The sequence below is a fragment of the Arachis ipaensis genome, chromosome B4 (genome assembly GCF_059453495.1).
Source record: "Arachis ipaensis isolate K30076 ecotype BB chromosome B4, ASM5945349v1, whole genome shotgun sequence".
Lineage (NCBI taxonomy): Eukaryota > Viridiplantae > Streptophyta > Magnoliopsida > Fabales > Fabaceae > Arachis > Arachis ipaensis.
The window spans coordinates 124,749,448-124,772,829 of record NC_142439.1 but is presented as its reverse complement, the minus strand read 5'-3'; the positions used below and the strand labels follow the sequence as shown (position 1 = coordinate 124,772,829).

Genomic DNA, 23,382 nt, shown 5'->3' with positions numbered 1-23,382 from the left:
CTTTTCTTGCTTTGGAGTCTTTATTGTTACTCCTTTTTTATGCCTTTTGTTTTCTGTTTTTGCAAGGTTTGTATACACATTCTTTTTCTGCTCAGCTACTAATACTTGAGCTTTATTGGGCTGTTTGATTGGTCTTGAGATTTGTATATCCTCAAATCTATATAGACCATTGCTAAGTCTGCCTTGGAGCAGGATCTTCTTGGATTCCTGACATTTGACAGCACATAGGTAAGGCCAGAATTCAAAGAATACGCCATTATCTAGTGCAAATTTAGAGACACTTACAAGGTTCTTTGAGATAGCTGGTACATGAAGCAAATTCTGGAGTTTGAAAAACTTTTTGGATATAGATGCATGCATAATAGAACTCCCAATATTAGCAATACACATACATTTTCCATTACCTCCGAATACTTGTTCAGGTCCTTCATATGCTGAGCTGTTGATCAGGTTCATTTGGTCAAAGGTGATATGATGAGAAGCTCCTGAGTCTGGATACCACCCCTGGTCAGAGCTGTTGGAAGCAAGCAGTGCTTGAGGTGGGCCTTGATTGGTGTGGCTGGAGTTTCCTGGTTGTTGATGGAAGCCAACAGTGGGTGGAGAGGGGCTATTGTTGGAAGTTTGCAATTGAGGATTTTGGTAATTCGGATTGAACCTGTGGAAGCATTCCCAAACTGTGTGTCCAACCCTGCCACACAGTTGACACTGAGGTCGATTTCCTTGCCACCATGACCTGCCCCCTCTAAAGCTTCTTCCTCTTCCTCTTCTGCCGGATTGCCCTCTGCCATAGCTTCTATAGTTTTCATAGGGCTCTTCTGTTGAGTAATCACCTTTGGCTTTGCTTGCCCCTTGGTCTTTGTTAGCAAGATTGGCATGGATCATCGTTAGATTGGTTTTTCGGAATCTTTCATTTACTTCTTCTTGAGCGAGCAATTGTGACTCAAATTCACTGATTGTCATGTGATCTAACCTAGAGTTAACCATGGTAATGAATGCACTAAATTCTTCATCCAAACCTTGTAGAGCAGCTTCAATGTGTTCTTCTTTTGACAGTGGAGTGCCGAGAGCAGCTAGGGAGTTGGTTACTTTATTGATTTTGGAAATATACTCGATTGCAGGTGTACCTTATTTCTTGATCATCTTGAGCTGAGCCTTTAGCATCCTGATCTTAGATCTGAGCCTGGCTGTGAAGTATTCATCCAGTGCTGTCCAGATTTCATGTGCATATTCGTGTTCCACAACTTTGTTTACAAAGGTTTCATTCATAGCAGAGAGCATCCAAGCAACTAAGCATTCATCACGCTGTTCCCACTCTTCGAATTCTTGCGATATCTTTTCTTCAATTCTGTCTTGATCGGAGTTGAATTTTCTTGGAATCAATAGAGAAGTCACATGGCGCTGAAGTCTGTTGGCTTTGATGCACGCTAATGCTTGACGCTTCCATGCTTTGAAGTTATCTTCATCCAGCTTGATTGTTGCTGGAAAATTAGCAATGGACGCCATCGTTGTTGATTGGAGTCGTGAAGCTTGATTTTCTTGGTTTTGCGAAGCGGAAGATGTTGAGTGTTCCATGGATCTTGAACCAGAAAGCTCTGATACCATGTTAGGTATCAGTAGCTTACTGTTGAGTGAAAATCACAGAGCAAGAGAAGCAAGGATAGGAGAAAGGGGTTGCATTGTAACAGAATTGAAAAGAATGAATACAGAGTCAATATGAGCTAGTTATTTATACAAGCTAAGTGAGGTGTAGAGTGTGTGAGAGTGTAACAGCAAGTTAGTTGAGAGTCTAACAGCTGTAACTAATTCCAGCTGAGCTGTCATAGGTAGTTTCTAGAGAGTGACTTTACTAACAGCCTCTCTCTCTCTCTCTCTATATATATATATATATATATATATATATATATATATATATATATTATAATAAATTGATTTTGTATTATTTACTTGTTTATTTAAATATTTATAATAAAATATTTTTGTTACGGATCCGTCCCACGGATCCTATACCCGGAACGGTCACCGAACCCGATTACCTGGGTCTGACCCGCTTCGCCCTTCCAGAAGGCCCGAAACCGACCCACTAGAGCTCCTAACCAACTTTCGAATTCAAACGTCTCCCTTATCTTAGTCAAGTAAGATAAGATAAGATAATTCAAACGTCTCCCTTATCTTAGCCAAATAAGATAAGATAAGATATTCACCATCACCTATAAATAGAGGACCCAGGTCCCTCCAGGTATTCATTCATTCCTCACACCTTCTACCTCTTAGATCCATTCTGACTTGAGCGTCGGAGTGTCTTTGCAGGTACCACCCCCTTACTCCAGTCAAATAATCCGGCATCTACCTCAACCCGCAAGTTCTCGATCCATCTCTCAACCCGTACCAGAGACATCTTGTACATTGGCGCCGTCTGTGGGGACTTTGCAACGTTGTGGCGGCATGGCGGATAACCCAGAAGAGCAATCATCAAACTCAGATTTCTTGGGTGTAGCTGAGAGCAAAAAGGAATAATGTTTCCTTAACTTGCATCACCTTTGCAGCGATAACACATCTTCGCCCTACTCCAATGGCGAAATCCCAAAGGAATCATGTTTTCTTAACTTGCATCACCTTTGCAGGGATAACATACCTCCGCCCTACTCCAACGGCGAAATCCCAATAATGTTTTCTCAACTTGCATCACCTTTGCAGGGATAACACACATTCACCCTACTCCAACGGCGAAATCCCAAAGGAATAATGTTTCCTTAACTTGCATCACCTTTGCAGGGATAACACACCTTTGCCCTACTCCAACGGAAAAATCCCAAAGGAACAATGTTTCTTCGACTTGCAATCACCTTCTTAGTGATAACACTCTTTATGCACCCAGTGAAATTCCAAATCCTCCGAGTCCAAAGTCTCGCCTCCCTTTAGTGGGACACCTCCACCTCTTGGACCTTCTCATTCACCACTCCCTCATCCGTCTCTCCAAGCGCCATGGCCCCATCTTCTCCCTCTATTTTGGCTCCATGCCCACCGTGGTTGCTTCTTCTTTTGAACTCTTCAAGCTCTTCCTCCAAACCCACGAGGTCACCTCCTTCAACACCAGGTTCCAAACCTCTGCCATCCGCCGCCTCACCTATGACAACTATGTCGCCATGATCCCCCTTCAGACCTTACTGAAAATTCATAAGGAAGCTCATCATGAACGACCTCCTTAAACGCTACCACCGTGGCCAAGCTCAGACCTCTCAGGAGCCAAGAGATCAAGAAAGTTCTTAAGGTTCTTACACAAATGCGGGGGACAGCCAAATCGTGGCGGCATGACAGAGAACCTCGAGGAGTAATCCTCCACCCAACACCCCAACTCCCGAACTCCAAGATAACACTCCTCCCACCCACAGGAGGATAATAAGTGCGGCACATCGCCAACCAACCCCAACCCAGCAACAACCAAGAGAGGACAACCGTCCTCCCACTGAAGCCCGGCCACCCGACGGCCTAGGAGAGAAGGCGGTCCAGATAATCCAAGAGCTGTGCCTCAGGGTGCAAGACCTCAAAGGCCGAGTTACACCCAAAGAAAAGCACAACGCCAAAAACAGAAGTCACGTAACCTCCAGATCAAGATCTCGCCATGAAACCAGGCACGGCGGATCGCCAGAACGGCGACATGCCAAGAGATACAATCGTAGCATCTCCCGTGACCACGGACACGACAAGATGCCCGAACGACGACACGGCAAAAGGTATGATCGCAGCGTCTCTCGCAACCCGGCTCATCAACATGACACGGACAACGACTGACGACATCGAGAGACCAAACGCACAAGAAGTGACCACGTGATAATGGGAGCCACTCCCTTCACTGAAAGAATCCTGAAAGAAAAACTCCCTAAAGGCTTCGACAACCCTACGGATATGAAGTACGACGGAACCAAGGACCCCCAGGAACACCTAACGGCCTTCAAGGCCAGGATGAACCTGGAAGGAGCTGCTGACGCGGTTCGAGGTAAGGCCTTCCCGGTAACCCTAGCCGGGCCAGCGATTAAATGGTTCAACGCCCTCCCCGACGGATCCATAATTGGCTTCCACGATATATCACGGAAGTTCATGGCCCAATTCACCACCAGAATCACCAAAGCTAAACACCCCATTAGCTTATTGGGAGTCACCCAGAGACAAGACGAATCCACGAGAAAATACCTCGATCGCTTCAATGATGAATGTTTAACGGTCGAGGGACTCACGGACTTAGTCGCAAGCCTTTGCCTAACTAACGGGCTCATGAATGAAGACTTCTGAAAATACCTCACTACCAGACCGGTGTGGACCATGCACGAGATCCAGAGCGTCGCAAAGGAGTACATAAATGACGAGGAAGTAAGCCAAGTCGTAGCCGCCAATAAACGGCAGCACGACAGCACACGACACGGCAGCACGGCACCTCGACATAACCCCCCACCAAGAGAAAACCATAAAGAACATCCCAAACCAGAAAACGTAAACCAACCCCCCAGAATCGGAAAATTCTCTAACTACACACCTCTGACGGCCCCGATCACCGACATATACCACCAAATAGCCGATCGAGGTATTCTCCCGAGGGCCCGACAACTCAAGGAAAGAACAGTCGGCAACAAGACCTTGTACTGCGACTACCACCGAGGATGCGGACACAGGACACAAGATTGTTTCGACCTAAAAGACGCCCTCGAGCAAGCCATACGAGACGGCAAACTCCCCGAGTTTGCCAAAATCATCAGGGAACCAAGACGCGCGGAAAAAGACAAATCACCAGAAAAAGAAGGACGTAACCCGAGGACACAGAGACAAGCCTCTAGGGAAAGCCCTGAAACAGATCCGACCATTATCGTGAACGTCATCACAGGAAAAGACACCCCAGGAAAATCAAAATCAGCACTGAAGAAGGATCTCAAGATCCTGGCAGTTAGAGACCAAACCCCAACCGCTACCACCAATAGAGCGATAACATCTCCCCCGAGGATTGCCAGCATGGCACCTCGGCAGAAGACGCCCCCTTCGTCATCTCGGCAAAGATTGGAACCGGGCTAGTAAGAAGAATACTGGTGGACACGGGAGCAGATTCCAACATCCTCTTCAGAGGAGCTTTCGACAAGTTCGGACTCCGCAACGACAACCTCCAGACACATCGCAACAAAGTAACCGGACTCGGAGACAACTTCCTCAAAGCCAGACGGCTCCATCATTCTTCCCCTTACCATAGGGACGGGAAGCCAGAGGAAGACAATCCTGTCCGAGTTCGTGGTCCTCAAGAACTCCACCACTTATAACGTCATCCTCGGAAGAAAAACAATCAACGACCTCTCCACCGTCATCTTTACCAAATACCTTCTAATGAAATTCACGGCAGAAGATGGCTCCGTCAGAACCATCCACGGAGACCGGGAAACCACAGTAGAATACGACAACACCAGCCTAGCCCTACCCAAGAGATCCCGAGACGCGGCAGGCATCTTCCTTTCCGACCTTGATGCACACCAAAGTCCACGCAGAACCATGGGAGGAAACGACAAAGAAGTAAAGTAGGGCCTTGCAGACAAGGTCAGGAGTATAGCACACCTACAGGAGCTAGCCCTAAAATAGAGAATAAACCTAAGGTACAATGGCAGCACGATACGATGATACTTCGGACCAGGAGACCTCGTCTTACGACAAAACAACATCGGTCTACCCACTCCCGGAAAAGGGAAGCTCACACCCAACTAGGAGGGCCCCTACCAAATCAAGACGGTAATCGGAAAAGGAGCCTACAGGCTCGAAAGACTAGATGGGACCAAGCTCCCAAGATCTTGAAATTCCACCAACTTACGGTGCTACTATATGTAGAAACATCCTTCCAAAGCAACAAGATCGAGGTTTTAACGAGGCCCAAACCACAAATGAAATTCATTATTTCAAAAGCATTGCCCCGTTCGACGACACGAACTAAACGCGGCTACACCCAGGGATCGATCACCCCGATGCCAACAGAACGGATATCCAAATAACAGAATGGATATCCAAATAAGTAAACGGCTACCTGGGAATCGATCACCCCTAGGCCAACAAAACGGATATCTAAATAACAAAACGGGTATCCAAATAACAAAAAATGGCGGCCCAGGGATCGATCACCCCGAGGCCAACAGAACGGATATCCAAATAACATAATGGATATCCAAATAAGTAAACGGCTACCTGGGAATCGATCACCCCTAGGCCAACAAAACGGATATCCAAAAAACAAAACGGGTATCCAAATAACAAAAAATGGCGGCCTGGGGATCGATCACCCCGAGGCCAACAGAACGGATATCCAAATAACAGAACGGATATCCAAATAAGTAAACGGCTACCCAGGGATCGATCACCTCTAGGCCAACAAAACGGATATCCAAATAACAAAACGGGTATCCAAATAACAAAAATGGCGGCCCGGAGATCGATCACCCCGAGGCCAACAGAACGGATATCCAAATAAGTAAACGGCTACCCAGAGATCAATCACCCCTAGGCCAACAAAACGGATATCCAAATAACAAAACGGGTATCCAAATAACAAAAAATGACGGCCCGGGGATCGATCACCCCGAGACCAACAGAACGGATATCCAAATAACAGAACGGATATCCAAATAAGTAAACGGCTACCCAGGGATCGATCACCCCTAGGCCAACAAAACGGATATCCAAATAACAAAACGGGTATCCAAATAACAAAAATGGCGGCCCGGGGATCGATCACCCCGAGGCCAACAGAACAGATATCCAAATAACAGAACGAATATCCAAATAAGTAAACGGCTACTCGGGAATCGATCACCCCTAGGCCAACAAAACGGATATCCAAATAACAAAACGGGTATCCAAATAAAAAATGGCAGCCCGGGGATCGATCACCCTGAGGCCAACATAACGGATATCCAAATAACAAAAATAGTGACTCATGAATCGATCACCCGCAAAGCCAGCAAAACGGAAATCCAAATAAGCTAAATAAACAAAGTCTTGAAATCGGCCCACGAAGAGGTCTAAAATAAGTTCACAATAACGGCCCAAAAAAAGGTCACACAAAACAAGCATGAGGACAGGTCTTCCAGCTTGCAGAAAGCCAGACTGACCAACATCATCCTACCAATTGGTGCAGAATGACGTCACATCTTTTTCAGGCCCCTCACAGTCTCCCAAACTACAGAGGATCGGACTCTCCAACAACTTAGCACTGAGACCAAGAAAGCATATTCTCATGCTCTGGGGGCAACTGTTACGGTCATCAGACCCGGCATGTGATGAAACGCCCAAACAACGTGCTCCTCGCCTGACCATGAAACGGCCAGGAACTCCCCAAATCGTCGACATCGACCGGAAAAACCAAACAACGATCTCCTTGCCAAACTACAACGGCAAGGAAAAGGTTCCTCCAACGATGAGACCGAGCACCCTCACTCTCTCGCTCCGGGGGCAACTGTTACGGATCCGGCCCACGGATCCTATACCCGGAACTGTCACCGAACCCGATTACCCGGGTTCGACCCGCTTCGCCCTTCCAGAAGGCCCGAAACCGACCCACTAGAGCTCCTAAGCAACTTTTGAATTCAAACGTCTCCCTTATCTTAACCAAATAAGATAAGATAAGATATTCACCATCACCTATAAATAGAGGACCCAGGTCCCTCCAGGTATTCATTCATTCCTCACACCTTCTACCTCTTAGATCCATTCTGACTTGAGCGTCGGAGTGTCTTTGCAGGTACCACCCCCTTGCTCCAGTCAAATAATCCGGCATCTACCTCAACCCGTAAGTTCTCAATCCATCTCTCAACCCGTACCAGAAACATCTTGTACAATTTTAAAGATAATGTAAACAAGTTAACAATGTTTCCGTTATATATATATATATATATATCACATAAAAAACTTAAGTGAATTGATGTATAAAGTATTCACAATTATTCATAAAATATTAATCCCTATATACTACTACATACGATGAGAATTAATTAGTCTTCTCTTAGAAAATTTCAAGTTGGGGGGATGAAATTTCAAATTTGTATATATGACAATCATCATCCGCGTATACTACACCAACAGAGCTCAAGCTAAATCAGAGCACTAACTTATCATGAATTTGATTATAATAATAAAAATAACATTGTTATAAATACAAATTTTTTAAATTTTTATTTTAATAAATATAAAAAAATATCTTAAAAATTTAAGTTTTGTATAATTTCTATAAAAATATTTTTATTAATAATTTTAATATGTGCCTAAACCCTAAAAATAATTTATAAATATTTTAGTAAATATTTTTTTATAAAAATTATAAAAACAATTATATACATATATTATCAAATTAATAAAAGATTTTAATTTTCTATTATTTTAAATTTTAAATATTGTATAAATATAAATATTTACTTTGAAGATAATTTATATAATATAAAAAGCCATATTAAAAAGATTGGTGTTCACTTTTATTCTTAAATATTGTTTATTATATATAATTTATAAAAATATTATTTCTAAGATTTAAACCGAAGACTTTTTTAGATGTTGATATGTTATAAAAATATTATTTTTATTTAAAAACATTGTTATTTTTTTTTAAATCTTTTAAGTTACGTTTTTAAAAAGTGCCACTAAACAAATATTTTAAAAAAAATTTTTTTTGACATCTTTATTAGAGTAAGTGCTAAATTTTAAATCAATTATGATTTTAACTAATTCAATATTTTTTAATTTTATACATATTTAATAAATAAAAAAGTGAATCAATAGGTATTAACGTGTCTATTAATACACTAGAACCAAATTCCAATATTGATCTATAAGACTCATGACGTTTACCATTTTAGTTATTCGTATTCAAAATATATTATACTGGTTTTCGAGATCCAGTTTTAGGCATTATATTGGTCTTTAAACTCTTTTGGTTGTTGAGTCAACGAATGAAATACTGAATTGGCTCTGACTTGCCATGCTACATCGTTTTGTTTTAGCTATTAAATAAGACAAAAACAATGTCATTTTAGAGAATGAAAAGAGATAAAACGATTTATACATTATATAAATTATTTTTCATATTTTTTTCCTTGTTTAAACATCAAAATGAAACGAAATTGTTTAACGTAATAAGCTAGAGTTAGTTTAGTATTTAGTTTTCTGATTTAGTACTAAAAAAATCTAAAAATTAATATGGTACCAAAAATTAGATCTCAAAAGCTAATATAGACATATAAAAAATTTTAAATTTCAGGTACTAAAACAATAAAAATTGTAAATTAAAGAGCCATTTTACAAATTTAGTCAATACACTAGTGTATATATATATATATATATATATATAAGTGAAATGATAATGTCATTTCTAATTTTTATAATGCTACTCCTCACATGATTTTTTTGCATTATAATTTATATAAATTTGGAAAAAAAATTATCAAAAATAGAAATAATATTATCATTTATCCATAAATAATTGGATAATAGTGTTTTTTTTTTAATTTCAAACAATTCAAATTAAATTAGTCAAATTTTTGTTACATAACTCCAATATTTGATTATCCAATTATCCATAGAGGAAAAAAAGACGAGAAAAGGAAAAAAAGATTGTATGATAAGATAATAGTTAAACTGCTGTTATTATTAGTAATTAAAATCTAATCTTTTTTAGGGTAGTTAGAATCTATGTATCAGTCTATATATTCTACAATTAAAACGATGGTGACTTTCAACATTTTTGAAAGACGAAATAATCTTTGTATAAATTGTTCATTGACTCTTTAAACACAGTTCTTAAAAACTTGTCTAATCTCTACGGCGACGATTACAGATACAGTTGCTGTTCAATCGTAACTAACACGTCTAAACCTCTTCTTCCTCTTAACGTTTCTTCTCATTCTTTTCCTCTCTCTTCCGATGCTTCAACCTTAAAAAGCAACTCTTTTTCCTTTCAATTTTTTCATTTTCCTGATCTGGGTTCCCTTCAAATTTCCTCTTTGGAACAATCTTCAATGACTCTTCTCCTTCCACTCACTGCACTTTGATAAAAGAAATCGGTTTTTTTCCATCCGGGTTCTTCTTCTTTTGGATCATTCTGTTTTGGAACTGAAGATGGTGAAGATGGGTACCAAAAAGTTGAGTTTTTTGCTGTGTGTTTGGGTTTTGGTATTTGGGTTTTGTTATGGTAGGTTTGTGGTGGAGAAGAACAGCTTGAAGGTGACTTATCCGAAATCGTTGAAGGGTAGTTATGAGTGTGCAATTGGGAATTTTGGAGTTCCAAAATATGGAGGAGTAATGGTTGGTTCTGTGGTGTACCCAAAGGCGAATCAGAAGGGTTGCAAGAGCTTCAGTGATGTTGATATTTCGTTTCAAACCAAGCCTGGAAGCTACCCCACCTTTGTCCTTGTTGATCGTGGTGGTAAGAGATTCTTATAAATTTTGAGTACCACTTTCTAACTATATTGAATTTTGTTACTATTCCAGAAGGGGGAAAAAAAAAATCTAATTCGATAGTTTAGTCATCTATATGTAATATTATATCAGGTGTGGACTTTGCATTGGATTTGAGTCTATAAAGGAAAGATTAGTGGAAGTTTTGTAAAAAAATATTTTGGGTTTTGTTTTATTGGCTGCTTTCGTAAGATGGGTTACATGCTGTCTTAGGATTTATGGTAGTTATTACTTTTTAGTGTGTAGTGAAGTGTTGTTGTTTTATTTTGCTCTTATTATGATTTTTCATTATGTAGCATGGAAAATGGAAAGTTGGGGGTAACTTATTAATTAATTGGTTTTCCATTTTAATACCAACTTTGGATCAAAAGAAAAATTGCATTTAGTGTTCAGATCAAGGATGCTGAGTTTATTTGGTTTCTTCACAAATGCGATTTAGTAATAGAACCATGATAAACAGAATGAAATTTATCTATCTATTTATTTATTTATTTATTTTTCTGTGCCTTTTTTACTATTATATCTCTCGGATTATGTTGTGTCAAATTGATGATATCCATGCATTGGTTACTTACACATTCAACACAAGAATGGCTCTGGTCAATGATTTTTATTGTGGTAACTTTTGTAGATTGCTTCTTCACTTTGAAGGCATGGAATGCACAGAATGCTGGAGCCGCAGCTATTCTTGTAGCTGATGACAGGTCAGAAACATTGATCACAATGGACACACCTGAAGAAATGAATGCTGGAAAAGGCGATTATGTCGAGAAGATTACTATTCCGTCTGCCCTCATCAGCAGATCACTTGCAGATAAAATCAAGGACGCTCTCTCAAATGGTGAGATGGTTAACATTAATCTTGATTGGACCGAGGCTCTTCCACATCCTGATGAGAGAGTCGAGTATGAGTTGTGGACAAATAGCAATGATGAGTGTGGGCCGAAATGTGACAATCTAATCGAGTTTCTGAAGGACTTTAAAGGCGCAGCACAGCTACTTGAGAGGAAAGGGTTTACTCAGTTCACCCCTCGCTATATAACTTGGTATTGTCCCGAAGCATTTCTTTTAACCAAGCAGTGCAAGTCACAGTGCATAAACCATGGAAGGTACTGCGCTCCGGATCCCGAGCAAGATTTCAGTAAAGGGTATGATGGCAAAGATGTTGTTATTCAAAATTTACGACAGGCTTGCTTCTATAAAGTGGCAAATGCAAGTGGAAACCCTTGGCAATGGTGGGACTATGTGACTGACTTTGCAATCCGTTGCCCGATGAAAGACAATAAGTTCACTGAAGAGTGTTCAGATCAAGTTATAACATCTCTTGGTAGGTTTGACATTCCATGTTTCTTCACATACATGTTGCGGCATGCTTGTGTTTTTGCTTTGGTGTTTGATGTCGTGTTTGTGATTAATTTTCCCAAGTCAGCAAAAAGAGGATCAATGTGTTTTTCATTTCTCATAGCATTAATATAATTTCTTAGTTTCAGTTCTCTCTAAATGATTTTATATCCAGGAATTTCGTTTTTCTTTAAATGCCCGAAGTATTGATGTATATGCTGAGACCAAATTTATATCATTTTGCCATTTTGAGACCAAAGAATTATGTACCTTTGTCCTTTGCCGTACTGTTAATCATTTTCACTCTTTTTGGTTAAGTTTTTGACTTTTCTTTAGTGATATCAAATGATTTGGGCGACATGGTTTATGGCATCATTCTAGAAGAAAATTGCTTCATTTATTTATTTACTTTGTCTGCCATTTACTTTACAGGTGCGAATCTGAAGAAGATTAAGGAGTGTGTTGGTGATCCTCATGCTGATGTTGAAAACCCTGTTCTCAAGGCTGAACAGGATGCACAGGTTGGTACTCTAAACTCAAAACTCTTTAAATGTTCTTATGTGTTTGTTTTTATCAATTAAGACATTCTTTCATTCATGCTTATATTGCATTTTGTTCTGACTTTGGTTTCAGATCGGAAAAGGCTCTCGTGGTGATGTCACTATACTGCCTACTCTTGTTATAAATGACAGACAGTATAGAGGTATGAGGCAGCTCTATTAACATCTTGACGGCTATTTGACCATGTTCGATTTTATAATTTTTTCTTTTACGGTTTTACTCGATTTTAGGTAAGCTGTCAAGAGCAGCAGTTCTCAAGGCAATCTGTGCTGGTTTCCAAGAGACTACTGAACCATCAATATGCTTAACTCAAGGTCTTTTCTTTCGTTCCTTTGTAATTTCTCTGTTTATTTAAATTTGCACATTAAAATCATCCATGAAAAATGTTATTGATTATTCTTCGCAGACATGGAAACAAATGAATGTTTGGAAAATAATGGTGGTTGCTGGCAAGACAAATCTGCTAACATTACTGCATGCCGGGTATTTGGTTAACTGAACCTTGTCAGGCACATTGTTACTTATCGTTTTTTACGTTATTGCTTAATATGGAGTCGTTATTGCCTAACTATATCTGCATATCTTACAGGACACTTTCCGAGGAAGAGTATGTGAATGCCCTATTGTACAAAATGTGAAATTTGTTGGTGATGGATATACACACTGTGAAGGTAAGTTGGTTTCTGAATGTAGATAAATTGCTCCATTTGGTGCATTTCAAAATCCATTGTCACCAAAAAGAATACAAACGGAAAATAAATGCGTTTCCAAAGATTAATGAGCTTTTCATTGTTTTAGTCTTTAAATAAAAAGCAATCATCATCTTGTTACTTTGATCCATGTTATAAAGACTCCGCATAATCTTTTATTGGGGGTCAATGGGCTAATACAATTCTTAGAGATGGTGGTTGAATCTTGATTGGGTTCTTTGACTCCTCCAATTAGAACAAGGCTTTAGTAGTAATAGTTGTTAACTGTCATGCTACCTAATTTCTTTTCCATCCTTGACTTCAAACTTCTTTAACAGCTTCAGGAGCCTTGAGGTGCACAATCAACAATGGAGGTTGCTGGAAGGGAACCCAAGAGGGCAAGGTTTACTCAGCTTGCATTGTAAGTTATCATGTGCAGCTTTTTGTGCATGTTCTTGGTTAGGAGCAGTCCCAAAAGGCCAATATGCTAGAGATATTAACTGTCATCGGTTTTCGGGATTGATCATGCAGGATGACCACACGAAAGGTTGCAAGTGTCCACCTGGGTTCGAAGGCGACGGTATCAACAAATGTGAAGGTACTTGCTGTTGTAAATTCAGTGAATTATTCTAGCATCCGGTTAATAACTACGCATTTTTGTAGGAGTTACTAGTCTAGTCAAATTCTGATAAGGCATGTTGTATCTTTTTGTGTTGTTGATTATGTTGCAGATATTGATGAGTGTGAAGAAAAATTGAAGTGCCAATGCCCACAATGCAAATGCAAGAACACTTGGGGAAGTTATGAGTGTAAATGCGGTAGCGGTTTGTTCTACTCACAAGAGAATGATGTTTGCATGGGTAAGATTTCTTTATTATTTCAATCTACTTTTGAGAATTTCTTTTTCTATTTGGGAAGTGTCAAGTTTTTCTCTAGGAAGAAATTGATCAGATCCAAACTTGCATTCAAGAATAATTTATTTATTATTCATTATTTTGTTTTTCAATGAATTATTTTTCATTATTTTCTTATCTATCAATGCAGGTAAGTACACTGCTTCAATGTCGGGCGGGAACTTTATCGGAATGATCATCCTCGTTGCGGCTGTTGCTGGTATTGCTGGATATGCATTTTACAAGATTAGAATCCAGGTATGGTTCTTGCAGGCTTGATCTTTAGTCCTTTCAAAATGGTGTTAATGCCAGATCGAGACAGCAGACTACTTTCTCCATTTTGATATAACTGTCAAAAACAGATGATCATTTAAATCACGAACAAGGTTTTGAAAGTTAGAGGTTTAAATGTTTAAAGGTTCAACTGCGGTTCAATCCAGATATAATAGAATACTACATTTATATATATATATATATATATATATATATATATATATTCCAAAAAAATTTGATTAAAAAGAAAATTTAACCGATGTTTTCATATAAAAACCCTCATCGATTCAACTGATTCACCGGCTTTTGACCACCTTTACTTGTTTTTTGACTCATTTTTTGCAGCCGTTTTTTTTTTTTGCCTAAACCGAACTGTTGAGGTGACCGGTTCTCGGTTGAACTAGCCTGTTTGGTCTGGTTTTCAGAAACATGATCACGAATAAATTGAGGTTGCTACGAAAAAAAAAAAAAAACTAATTAATGTTATCTTGACTAGTGTATTAATAGTCACGTCTGTGCCTATTAATAGTGTATTTATTATTTAATAATAAATATAAGGTTAGTCAAGATTATAAGTATTTTAGATTACATCTAAGAGGTTTTGCGTTCCAAGTCTTATAATTAATATCTTAAGGAAAAAAAAATTATGCCCCAAATATCTCATATCCACATTATAACAGTAGAAGTAGATATAAAAAATTGACAGTTATTTAGAATGAAACTGAGTTTTATCAACACATTAAGATATATTAGATCAGGGGGAGTAATTAAGAACCTTAGTTGAAGTGGCTCTACCTACTATTGTCTTCTAAAAGAGTCTTGTTATAACCAAAGATGCCTAATATATTAAAAATGTTGGTTGAATTTGATTTGATTTTGTATTATATTATGATTTTGTGCAGAGATATATGGATTCTGAGATAAGGCAAATCATGGCTCAATACATGCCCTTGGACAATCAACCTGAGGTCCCCAGTCAACTCCATCATGATATCTAGAACATCTTGGTGTCCTCCATTTATGGAGTTGATTAAAATGAATCGTTGGAAAACACTAGAGCTGTTTACTAAGGAAGATGATTAAGCTCATGCTATATTTGAGGCTCTTAGTAGCATGCTCAGGGAGTTTAGTATGATCATCCTTTCTGGTCATTTTCCCCTTGTATTTAAAACCTCTCTCCCTTTCTCTCTCTAAGTGGATAGTGTCCGCTTTTTGTTATGAGTATTGTAAATTTTGAATACTAAATGGTTGACATTATGCATTCTTCTCTTTCTAGTGTAGTTAGTATCTTAATGTCATTCTCATGGGCATCCCTTCTTTTGTCTCCTTTATGCGAGTATTTTTACTAATAACATAGTAGTAAATGTAATTTAAGTAAAATTTGCAGGTCTATTTTTGTTGAGTAACAAATTAAACTTGTCTTTATGAGTTAATATAGGCCATTTTGATAAAACTAGTCTATTCAAAGGTTACCAGTATAAGGACATATTTATATCATATGTAGTTCAAATGCATTAATTTTTTTGAAAAATGTTTCATTCATCAAAATCAAGTTTTTGTAAAACTCTGAATCATATCAAGTTTGCTAAGAAAAAATGGTTCTTATTTTTGGTAACGATACAATTCAAAGGATACATCGTCGTTTAACAAGGGAATTTCAGCCAAAGATCTGAATCATTCCGAAGGCTATGCCTTAGGGTTTGAATAATTGGATTTAATTCAAAAGATAATTTATAAAGTATATGCTCAGCTAGGGTAGTAGGCTACAATAACATTGCATCAAATTATTGGCATTTATACAATCTTTGCATATTTTGTTAAAAGAAATCAATCATGATCATTATAATTATTATCTGTTTGGAAGACAAAGCTCTAAACAACATAATTTTTTAAACAGTGAGATGAAAGGTATATTCCCTCAGACTTGTATTGTAGAAAAAACTGTAACCTAGCAGACCAAGGTTGCTCTCCCCATGCTACCATATATGCAAGGTTACAACTTACAAGGGATTAAATACCAAAAAATAACAGTAGCTTCATGATATTCCACCTCACAGAGGAGAGGTTGTATACGACAACGTGAAATATTACTAAATTTGATTTCCCTGAAACATCACCACAGTTACAAAAGCAAGTAAACCTGAAACTACATCTAGATTTCTCCAAGCTCAATTTCCATGCATGAACCCATAGCAATTAGCAGCAGTGAATCTGATCATCCAGCCTGTAGCTGTAAATCACTATCAAACACAAAATAAATAATCATACAAAAAGTTTCCGATTTCTGACCATGCCCCATATAGAATTGCAGATATTAAATTTATGCAACTTAGTAATATATATGATCTTTTAATAGGCTAACCTTATCACGGATCTAGCTTTCTGCTTCACTTCCCAAGTTGGAGTCCTTTTGTTGCTTACCATCCAGAATCCACCTATAGACGAAAAATGCTGCTGCCACACCACTGCATAAATGCAGATGTTAAACATCATTGTCACACAAAATATGATGTATTTTGGAAGATGGAAAAAGGTTTAGAAGTCATGTATAAAGTCAAAATTTACATATTCAGTAATGTCAAACTATCACTGCTCACAACTTTCTAAGTCTCAGAGAAGTGAATATCTAGAGGTTAACCTATTTTCTATCAGTGTGTGTGTGTGTTCTATGATCGTTCAGATCCAGCACCGCTTATGTATAATATCATCATTTGTAGCATTAATAAAGTTCTGTTTATTAATTCACCACTGCTTATGTTTCTCCTAGAAACCATTTCATGGTTAAAAACCACAATGGGAAAGGCAAGGATTGGAAAACAGCAAAAGCTATCATATCAATAACTCCATAAAGAAGCTAAGTATGTTCACATGTAAATTAAACATTAAAGTTTTACTAACCTGATCAAGGCAGTGAAAAACGTTGATCCCTAAAGAAAAGAAAGAGAGGAACAAATACTGTAAGAACTTTCTTTAAGTTATTAAGATGTATAAAAGTTATAATGGTGCTGATAAATTGAATATTTAAAATATCGAATGTCTTACTCTGCCTATTGTGCGTATCTCTCTGAGAAACAATATAACTGCGATTGCTGCAAGTCCAACAGGTAATTTAGAATAAGAAGCAAAATCGAGAACAACTCATCACACATAATTGAGAAAGAACTTCTTTTATGGGGAACAAATTATAAAAAGGATGACACTGTCATAAACATTATGGATTGAAACATCATAGCTTAACTTCAAAAGGTATGTCCTATGATTGTTGATGAAAATTGTATATCCTCCTTATCAAAACATAACAAGGATGAATATCTAACACTCATATTTTTATAGCCCACTTAGTTTTGCAATTGTTTTTTATGCAGCATTTTCGTTCTATATAATGCATAAAATTTTACCTGCTTGGCCTTTCAAAGCTAGAGGAGAAAGCTGTCCTCTTTTATATGCTCTAAGACTTGAAATGCTAAAAGCCAAGAGCACACCACCTAGAATCACCCCAAACCTTATGGCTGCAAGGCTTCCGGTGAACATAAAGTTAAGGAAGCCACCAAGAGACAGTAATAAACCTGCAAAGATTGCGAAAATAATAAAAATATTAAACTAGGAAAATGGGAAGGGAAAATAGTGCAATAAAATCTTGTCAGGCAGCATAATAGGAGTCATATCATTGCAATATGCAATTTCACTTTGGACATCTCTTTCAAACCATGTAATGACACGATGCCTGTTTCGCATAAGACATTTATCTAAAAGCATTTAATGACGTACCCAAATGAGTCACTGTACAAGTGGATAATTCTCATCAATACCAATCCTCATCACCATGCAAGTCCTACAAAGGCTAATAATCTCTATCATGTATCAATCCTAATCTTCATCAGGTGCAAATAACTCTACAAGTGGAGGATGACCAACTCATCTCTCCTCCTCAATCTATAATACTCTATACCACCAGATCAACTCTTCTCAAGTTAGCCACATACTACCTAGACAATCAGGATCGTTGTCCTATTTTTGCATGTCCCTTACCTAAAGACTCCACTGGCTACGAGAACAACATATACAACAGGGAAAAAGGGATCATCATCTAACATTCAAATGCCTCTTATCATAGGTTCAACATTATCTTAGTCTTAGGAAGTAGACTCTCCAGAACAATCATAAAATTCCAGAAAAAATTATTTTACCATTTAAATTCCACCACACAATATATTACATACCATAAGGTACACCAAGGTAGAAATCTCTAACTCCAGATATTCTGCTGAGATCATCACTTGGGGAGGTAAATGTTTCCACAATCTCCTTCACCTCGGGCGAATTCTCAGTGGCAGTGGAGATATACTCTTTGCCTTCCTCAGTGATTTCCTTCGCTGCCACACTCAAGTCATGCCTTGCCTTATCAGCCTGTATCTTCAGCTGTTCTGCAGTATCTTTCAGAACGACAATCGCCTTCTTAGAATACAGTTCATATGCCTCTTGTGAAATTCCTTGAAATTTCAAGGCTTGTTCTTTGAAGGTATCCACAGCCTGCTTCCATGCTTCCTGTGATTCCTCAGAACCAACCTTGGGTAACTCACCATCTTCCTCCTCCACTTCAATCTTGCGATGCTCCTACACATTTCTCAATCCATATTAGCACATAGAATACTCACGCTAAATTCAACAATTTGGAAACTAAGTGTACCTTTTAGTTTAGCTTATTTTAAATTCGAAATAGGTTATAATTAAAAGCCTTCATAGATAAAATTTGTTGAAAAAAATGCTGCAACTAACTTCCATATGCAGAATTCAAATTGCTATTTGCAACCGCAACAGCAGCTGCAACATTGCTATCTATGGAGTTCTATGCAAACTTCGATTTCCCTCAAATTCTGCAATGTAATTGCAACATAACAAGAACAACAACAACAATAAATTCTAAACTGCATATTTGAAATACGCATTGACCAATGGCATTTGAGCTACAACACCCCACTTTCACAAAACTAATAAAGCTCGTTCTTTTGTCAACTCACCGATTCCTCATGAGGAGCTGCGAAAACAACAGTTAAAGGGCCCCGAACGGTCCGTCCATTCAGGGTAAGAAATCCAGCTCCAACGTGTTGAGGAACAGCGAGTGAGACTCTGCAAGCGCGAGTTCTGAGCAAAGGGTCGAAGCTTAAGCAATGGGGAAGCTTGTGGAACGGAACGGAGACATGAGTAGTGGCGAGTTTAAGGTTTAAGACCGAAACGGAATCCATGGTGAAACTCATCATTGAAAACGAGCCTCTTTGTAAAACAGAACAGAGAGAGAGAGAGAGAGAGAATAAAAGATTGGGGATTGAAGAGTGGCGAAGAATACGAGGGTTGAAGAAAGGAATGGAGTGAGAAAGAGGGTAGGGGATTTTTGTATATTAAAGAAAGAGAAGAATGGGGAGTGAAAGGGAAGGGACCAAAGGTGTTTGTGAAAAGTCCCAAACCAGAGAGAAAGAAAGAAGAGAGAAAGAGTGTGCTTGTATTGCTATCTGTGCGTTTTGGTGGTAGTTGTTGCGTTTCTTCGGCTTTGTTTGGGAGAAAATGAGAGCGAAGAACAAGTCCTAGGACCGTGACACCTCATCAATATTCATAGGACACATTTTTTGTGCTTTCGTAGAAAAAAAAGGGGAAAATATATTATTATTATTATTATGATTTGATGTGAATTATTTGTTTAATCTATCTTTTATTGCTTAGTAGTATAGTATATTTGACATTAATAATGTTCCATATTTATGTAATTTTATTAACTAAGTCTTTTTTGGATTACACGCTCCTTTTTTATTAACGTAAAGCTTCTTTCTCAACTTAGATATTTTCTTTCTCAACGTCGTTCTTCTATCTCAATGTAGAGTTTTTCTTCCTCAACGTAAAACTCTCATGTTCTTCTCTGCTTTGTATTCTTATTCGTTTGCTTTTTCGTTTTCTGTTTCGATCTGCATTGCATTTATCTTCTTCCTATTCTTTTTCGTTTTCTTTTTCGATCTGCATTGCATTTATCTTCTTCGTTTTTAGATTTCAAATTTCTTCTTCGTTTTTAGATTTCAATAGCGTATAAAAACAATGAATGATTCAACTTCAAATCAGTTGAATGAGAGCGATTTAGATTATTCTTCTGAATTGAATCAAGTGGACGAGGTTTAGATTAGTCAATTTTGAATTGAATTAAAAGGAATGCAATCACTAAATCCAGTTGTTTATGAACACAATTTTCTATTCATTTGGAATTGTACATTGGTTTTGTTTTGACGGTATTTCTCGGTTCATTCTAGATGCAGGTGTTTTGAATTTGAATTTATATAATGGACAATATTCGATTCATTTAGTATTATAGAGTGGTTTGACTTTAATAATATTTTTGGTTCATTCTAGACGCAAGTATTTCTGAGTTCGAATTTATATAATGGACACTGTTCGTTTCATTTAGTATTATACAATGGTTTTGCTTTGATAATATTTTCGGTTCATTCTAGACGCAGGTGTTTCGGAGTTCGAATTTATATAATGGACAAATGTTCGGTTCATTTGGTATTATACAATGGTTTCACTTTAATAATATTTTCGGTTCATTTTACATTCTAGGTGTGTTGTGGATGAACAATTTGTCCCAAAGGTTGGGATGACTTTCAAGACACTAGAAGAAGTTAGAAAATTCTACAAAGATTATTTCAAACTTGCCAGTTTTTCTATCAAAATAAGGAACACGACTTGGAAGGGAGATGAGATTAAGAATAAACTAATTACATGTAGTAGAGAGGGGAAATGAAAATCCAAGATATCTCCAACTCTGAAGATAAACCCCTCAGCTCAAATAAACTGTCCAACCAGGATTTATGTACATATATTGAAGGATGTCGGTCTTTGGATAATTTTCAAAATTGTTCTGAATCATTCACACCCTTGTTGTCCAGATTGAGCAGAGATGCTCAAACAACACAGGAGCTAAGCATGTTTGTGCGTCGCACCATTGAAAACAACAAGGAAGTAAAACATATCAGTCATTCGTAGCAGCAGCGGGCAGTCATCGCGAACTAAGTTTTACCGAAAAAGACGTGAGGAATTACATTACAAGGGAAGTATGGAATGCTTCTTAAATAAGACAATGCCAAAGAATTTGGCAAGTATTTATTAAAAATAAAAGAGAAGAATCAAAATTTCTTTTTCAAGTTTAACCTTAAAGGTGATCACTCCATCAAAAATGCATTTTGGGCCGATGCAAGAAGCAGGACTGCATATGAGTATTTTGGAGATGTTGTTTCATTTGATACCACTTACAACACAAACAGGTATTCGGTTCACTACGATATAATTTTCGGTTCACAAAGCCAATGAATTTCGGTTCATAAATGTTCTGAGTGTCCATTTTTGTAGGTACAATCTGGTTTTTGGTTCTTTTGTGGGCGTGAATCACCACGGTCAGTCGACACTTCTCGGATGCGCTTTGATGAAAAATGAGGACATCCAATCATTCAAATGGCTTTTCGATTGTTAGCTTCATTGCATGGGAAGGAAGGCACCAAAAGGGATTCTTACCGATCAATGCGCATCGATGCAAAGGGATATTGAGATGTGTATGCCAACAACAATTCACCGGTGGTGTATTTGACATATCACGAAGAAGATCCCAAGCAAATTAAACGGGTACAAGCGACACGAAAAAATCGAACAAGTGAGACATGTCGTGTGGAACTCGTTTACAAAATACGCATTCGACAGAAATTTGAATGATTTTGTCACAAAGTACGGTGTTGGAGGCAATAAGTGGCTTTCAAGTACTTAATTCAAATTATTTGATGTTGTTACTTTTTCGCTGAAAACGAGTATAACGTTCGGTTCATTCTTGCATCTGTTTTTGGTTCATTCTGCAGAGCTATTTAAAGATTGCCATTTACGGATTCCAGTTTATCTGGATCACCACTTTTGGGCTGGGATGAGAAGCACACAAAGGAGTGAAAGCATGCATGCATTTTTTAACAAGTTTATCACACGCAATAGCTCCTTGATTCAATTTGTGAAGCAATACGATAATTGCCTAGCAAGCAGAGAGCAAAGAGAGAGAGAATTTAATGCTGCAGATTTTCACACCGTGATACTGTGTGCAACAAAATCAGCAATAGAGGCTCAATTTCAGCACGTATATACTCACGAGAAGTTAAGGAAAGTTCAAGCACAATTCAGAGGAAAGGTGAATTGCATCACAAGATCAATGCATTCCACTCTAGGTTTTATGACATACGAAGTTGTAGAGCAGGTTTCTAACTCCACATTCAACAAGTTTTTTGTTACTTATGACGCAATATCATGAGAAGTAAAGTGTCAGTGCTTGTTGTTTGAGTCAAGGGGTATACTATGCCTTCATTCTCTGAGTGTCTTAAGCTTTGAGCGAGTAGATAAACTGGTACCAAAATATATATTAGAATGATGGAGTAAGAACATAAAGAGAAGGCACACACATATCAAGAGCAGCCAAGACGAGCCTCTATTGGAGCCGAGAAGCAAGAGATTCGACGATTTGGTGTTTCAGTCGCACAAAATTTGCGAATTTGCATCAAAATCTGAGGAGCTGACTGAAATTCCGCACCGGGCTTTTGATAATGTCACGGCAGAGATGCAAAAATATCAAGCAAAAAGTAAAGGTAAAAGTTCGTTATCTCACGAAGACACGACATTGAGTGATGTTAACGACCTTTAAAGCCCCCACGTGTTAGAACAAGAGGCCGTCCCAAGAACAAATTGGGATCAAATATGAAAAAAAAGGATCTCAAATGCAACAGAAAAAGAAAAAGCCAGCTTTAAGTGAGGTAACATTGATTTGCTTTTGATTAGGAAAAAATTTGTTTGTGCATTTTGCTAATGTATGACTTATTTTCTTTTTAGCAATTGAACCTTTTAGATGGTGGATCAATGATTCAGTCAAGCTCCAGCCTTTATAATACATACTATATGAATTATTCCGGAGAGGATTATAGAAGTTTTAGTTTTTATTAATATAAATTTTGATTCATGTATGACTAAATTTTGGTTCATTTGAATTCTAGGAGGGTTAATTTCTATTCATGGTATGTTTTTATTGAATAGTCACTTTTTTGTTTTTCTGAAATTGAATAGTGATATATACTTTTTTTTTTTCGATTCATTTAGTGCAT

At 37.9% G+C, this 23,382-nt stretch overlaps 3 protein-coding genes across 4 annotated transcripts; 2 read left to right on the top strand and 1 right to left on the bottom strand.

Annotated features, from left to right (window-relative positions):
- Nucleotides 1–3,831: 3,831 nt before the first annotated feature.
- LOC107636957 (uncharacterized) lies at nt 3,832–4,287 on the top strand. Its single transcript, XM_016340426.1, has one exon. The coding sequence runs from the start codon at nt 3,832–3,834 to the stop codon at nt 4,285–4,287; it is 456 nt and encodes a 151-aa protein (XP_016195912.1).
- Nucleotides 4,288–9,583: 5,296 nt separating this feature from the next.
- LOC107639715 (vacuolar-sorting receptor 1) lies at nt 9,584–15,516 on the top strand. The gene is made up of 12 exons (XM_088483584.1): nt 9,584–10,429; nt 11,093–11,788; nt 12,235–12,323; nt 12,436–12,505; nt 12,594–12,677; nt 12,770–12,846; nt 12,953–13,034; nt 13,391–13,473; nt 13,584–13,650; nt 13,784–13,912; nt 14,097–14,203; nt 15,121–15,516. The coding sequence occupies exons 1-12, from the start codon at nt 10,123–10,125 to the stop codon at nt 15,214–15,216; spliced, it is 1,887 nt and encodes a 628-aa protein (XP_088339710.1). The 5' UTR covers nt 9,584–10,122; the 3' UTR covers nt 15,217–15,516.
- A 514-nt stretch (nt 15,517–16,030) lies between these two features.
- LOC107639716 (Transmembrane proteins 14C) lies at nt 16,031–19,843 on the bottom strand. Of its 2 annotated transcripts, none has more exons than XM_016343286.2 (7): nt 19,237–19,843; nt 18,439–18,832; nt 17,617–17,784; nt 17,261–17,307; nt 17,117–17,145; nt 16,581–16,683; nt 16,031–16,448 (listed from the first exon to the last, which is right to left on the bottom strand). In XM_016343286.2, the coding sequence occupies exons 1-6, from the start codon at nt 19,474–19,476 to the stop codon at nt 16,593–16,595; spliced, it is 969 nt and encodes a 322-aa protein (XP_016198772.1). In that variant the 5' UTR covers nt 19,477–19,843; the 3' UTR covers nt 16,031–16,448; nt 16,581–16,592. The 2 variants fall into 2 exon arrangements, with proteins under 2 accessions (XP_016198772.1, XP_016198771.1); XM_016343285.2 differs by having other exon boundaries at nt 16,031–16,458; nt 19,237–19,810.
- Between the last annotated feature and the right edge of the window lie 3,539 nt (nt 19,844–23,382).

Bases quoted from the DNA above. Each gene is read 5' to 3' on its own strand.
- LOC107639716 (XM_016343286.2), bottom strand. From the start codon at position 19,476: ATGATGAGTTTCACCATGGATTCCGTTTCGGTCTTAAACCTTAAACTC. The intron at 17,785-18,438 runs GTATGTAATATA...CAATCTTTGCAG, and splicing joins CTACCTTGGTGTACCTTATG to GTTTATTACTGTCTCTTGGT. The intron at 17,308-17,616 runs GTAAAATTTTAT...TTGGACTTGCAG, and splicing joins AGCTTTGAAAGGCCAAGCAG to CAATCGCAGTTATATTGTTT.
- LOC107639715 (XM_088483584.1), top strand. From the start codon at position 10,123: ATGGTGAAGATGGGTACCAAAAAGTTGAGTTTTTTGCTGTGTGTTTGG. The intron at 10,430-11,092 runs GTAAGAGATTCT...TAACTTTTGTAG, and splicing joins TGTCCTTGTTGATCGTGGTG to ATTGCTTCTTCACTTTGAAG. The intron at 12,506-12,593 runs GTATGAGGCAGC...ACTCGATTTTAG, and splicing joins AAATGACAGACAGTATAGAG to GTAAGCTGTCAAGAGCAGCA.
- LOC107636957 (XM_016340426.1), top strand. From the start codon at position 3,832: ATGGGAGCCACTCCCTTCACTGAAAGAATCCTGAAAGAAAAACTCCCT.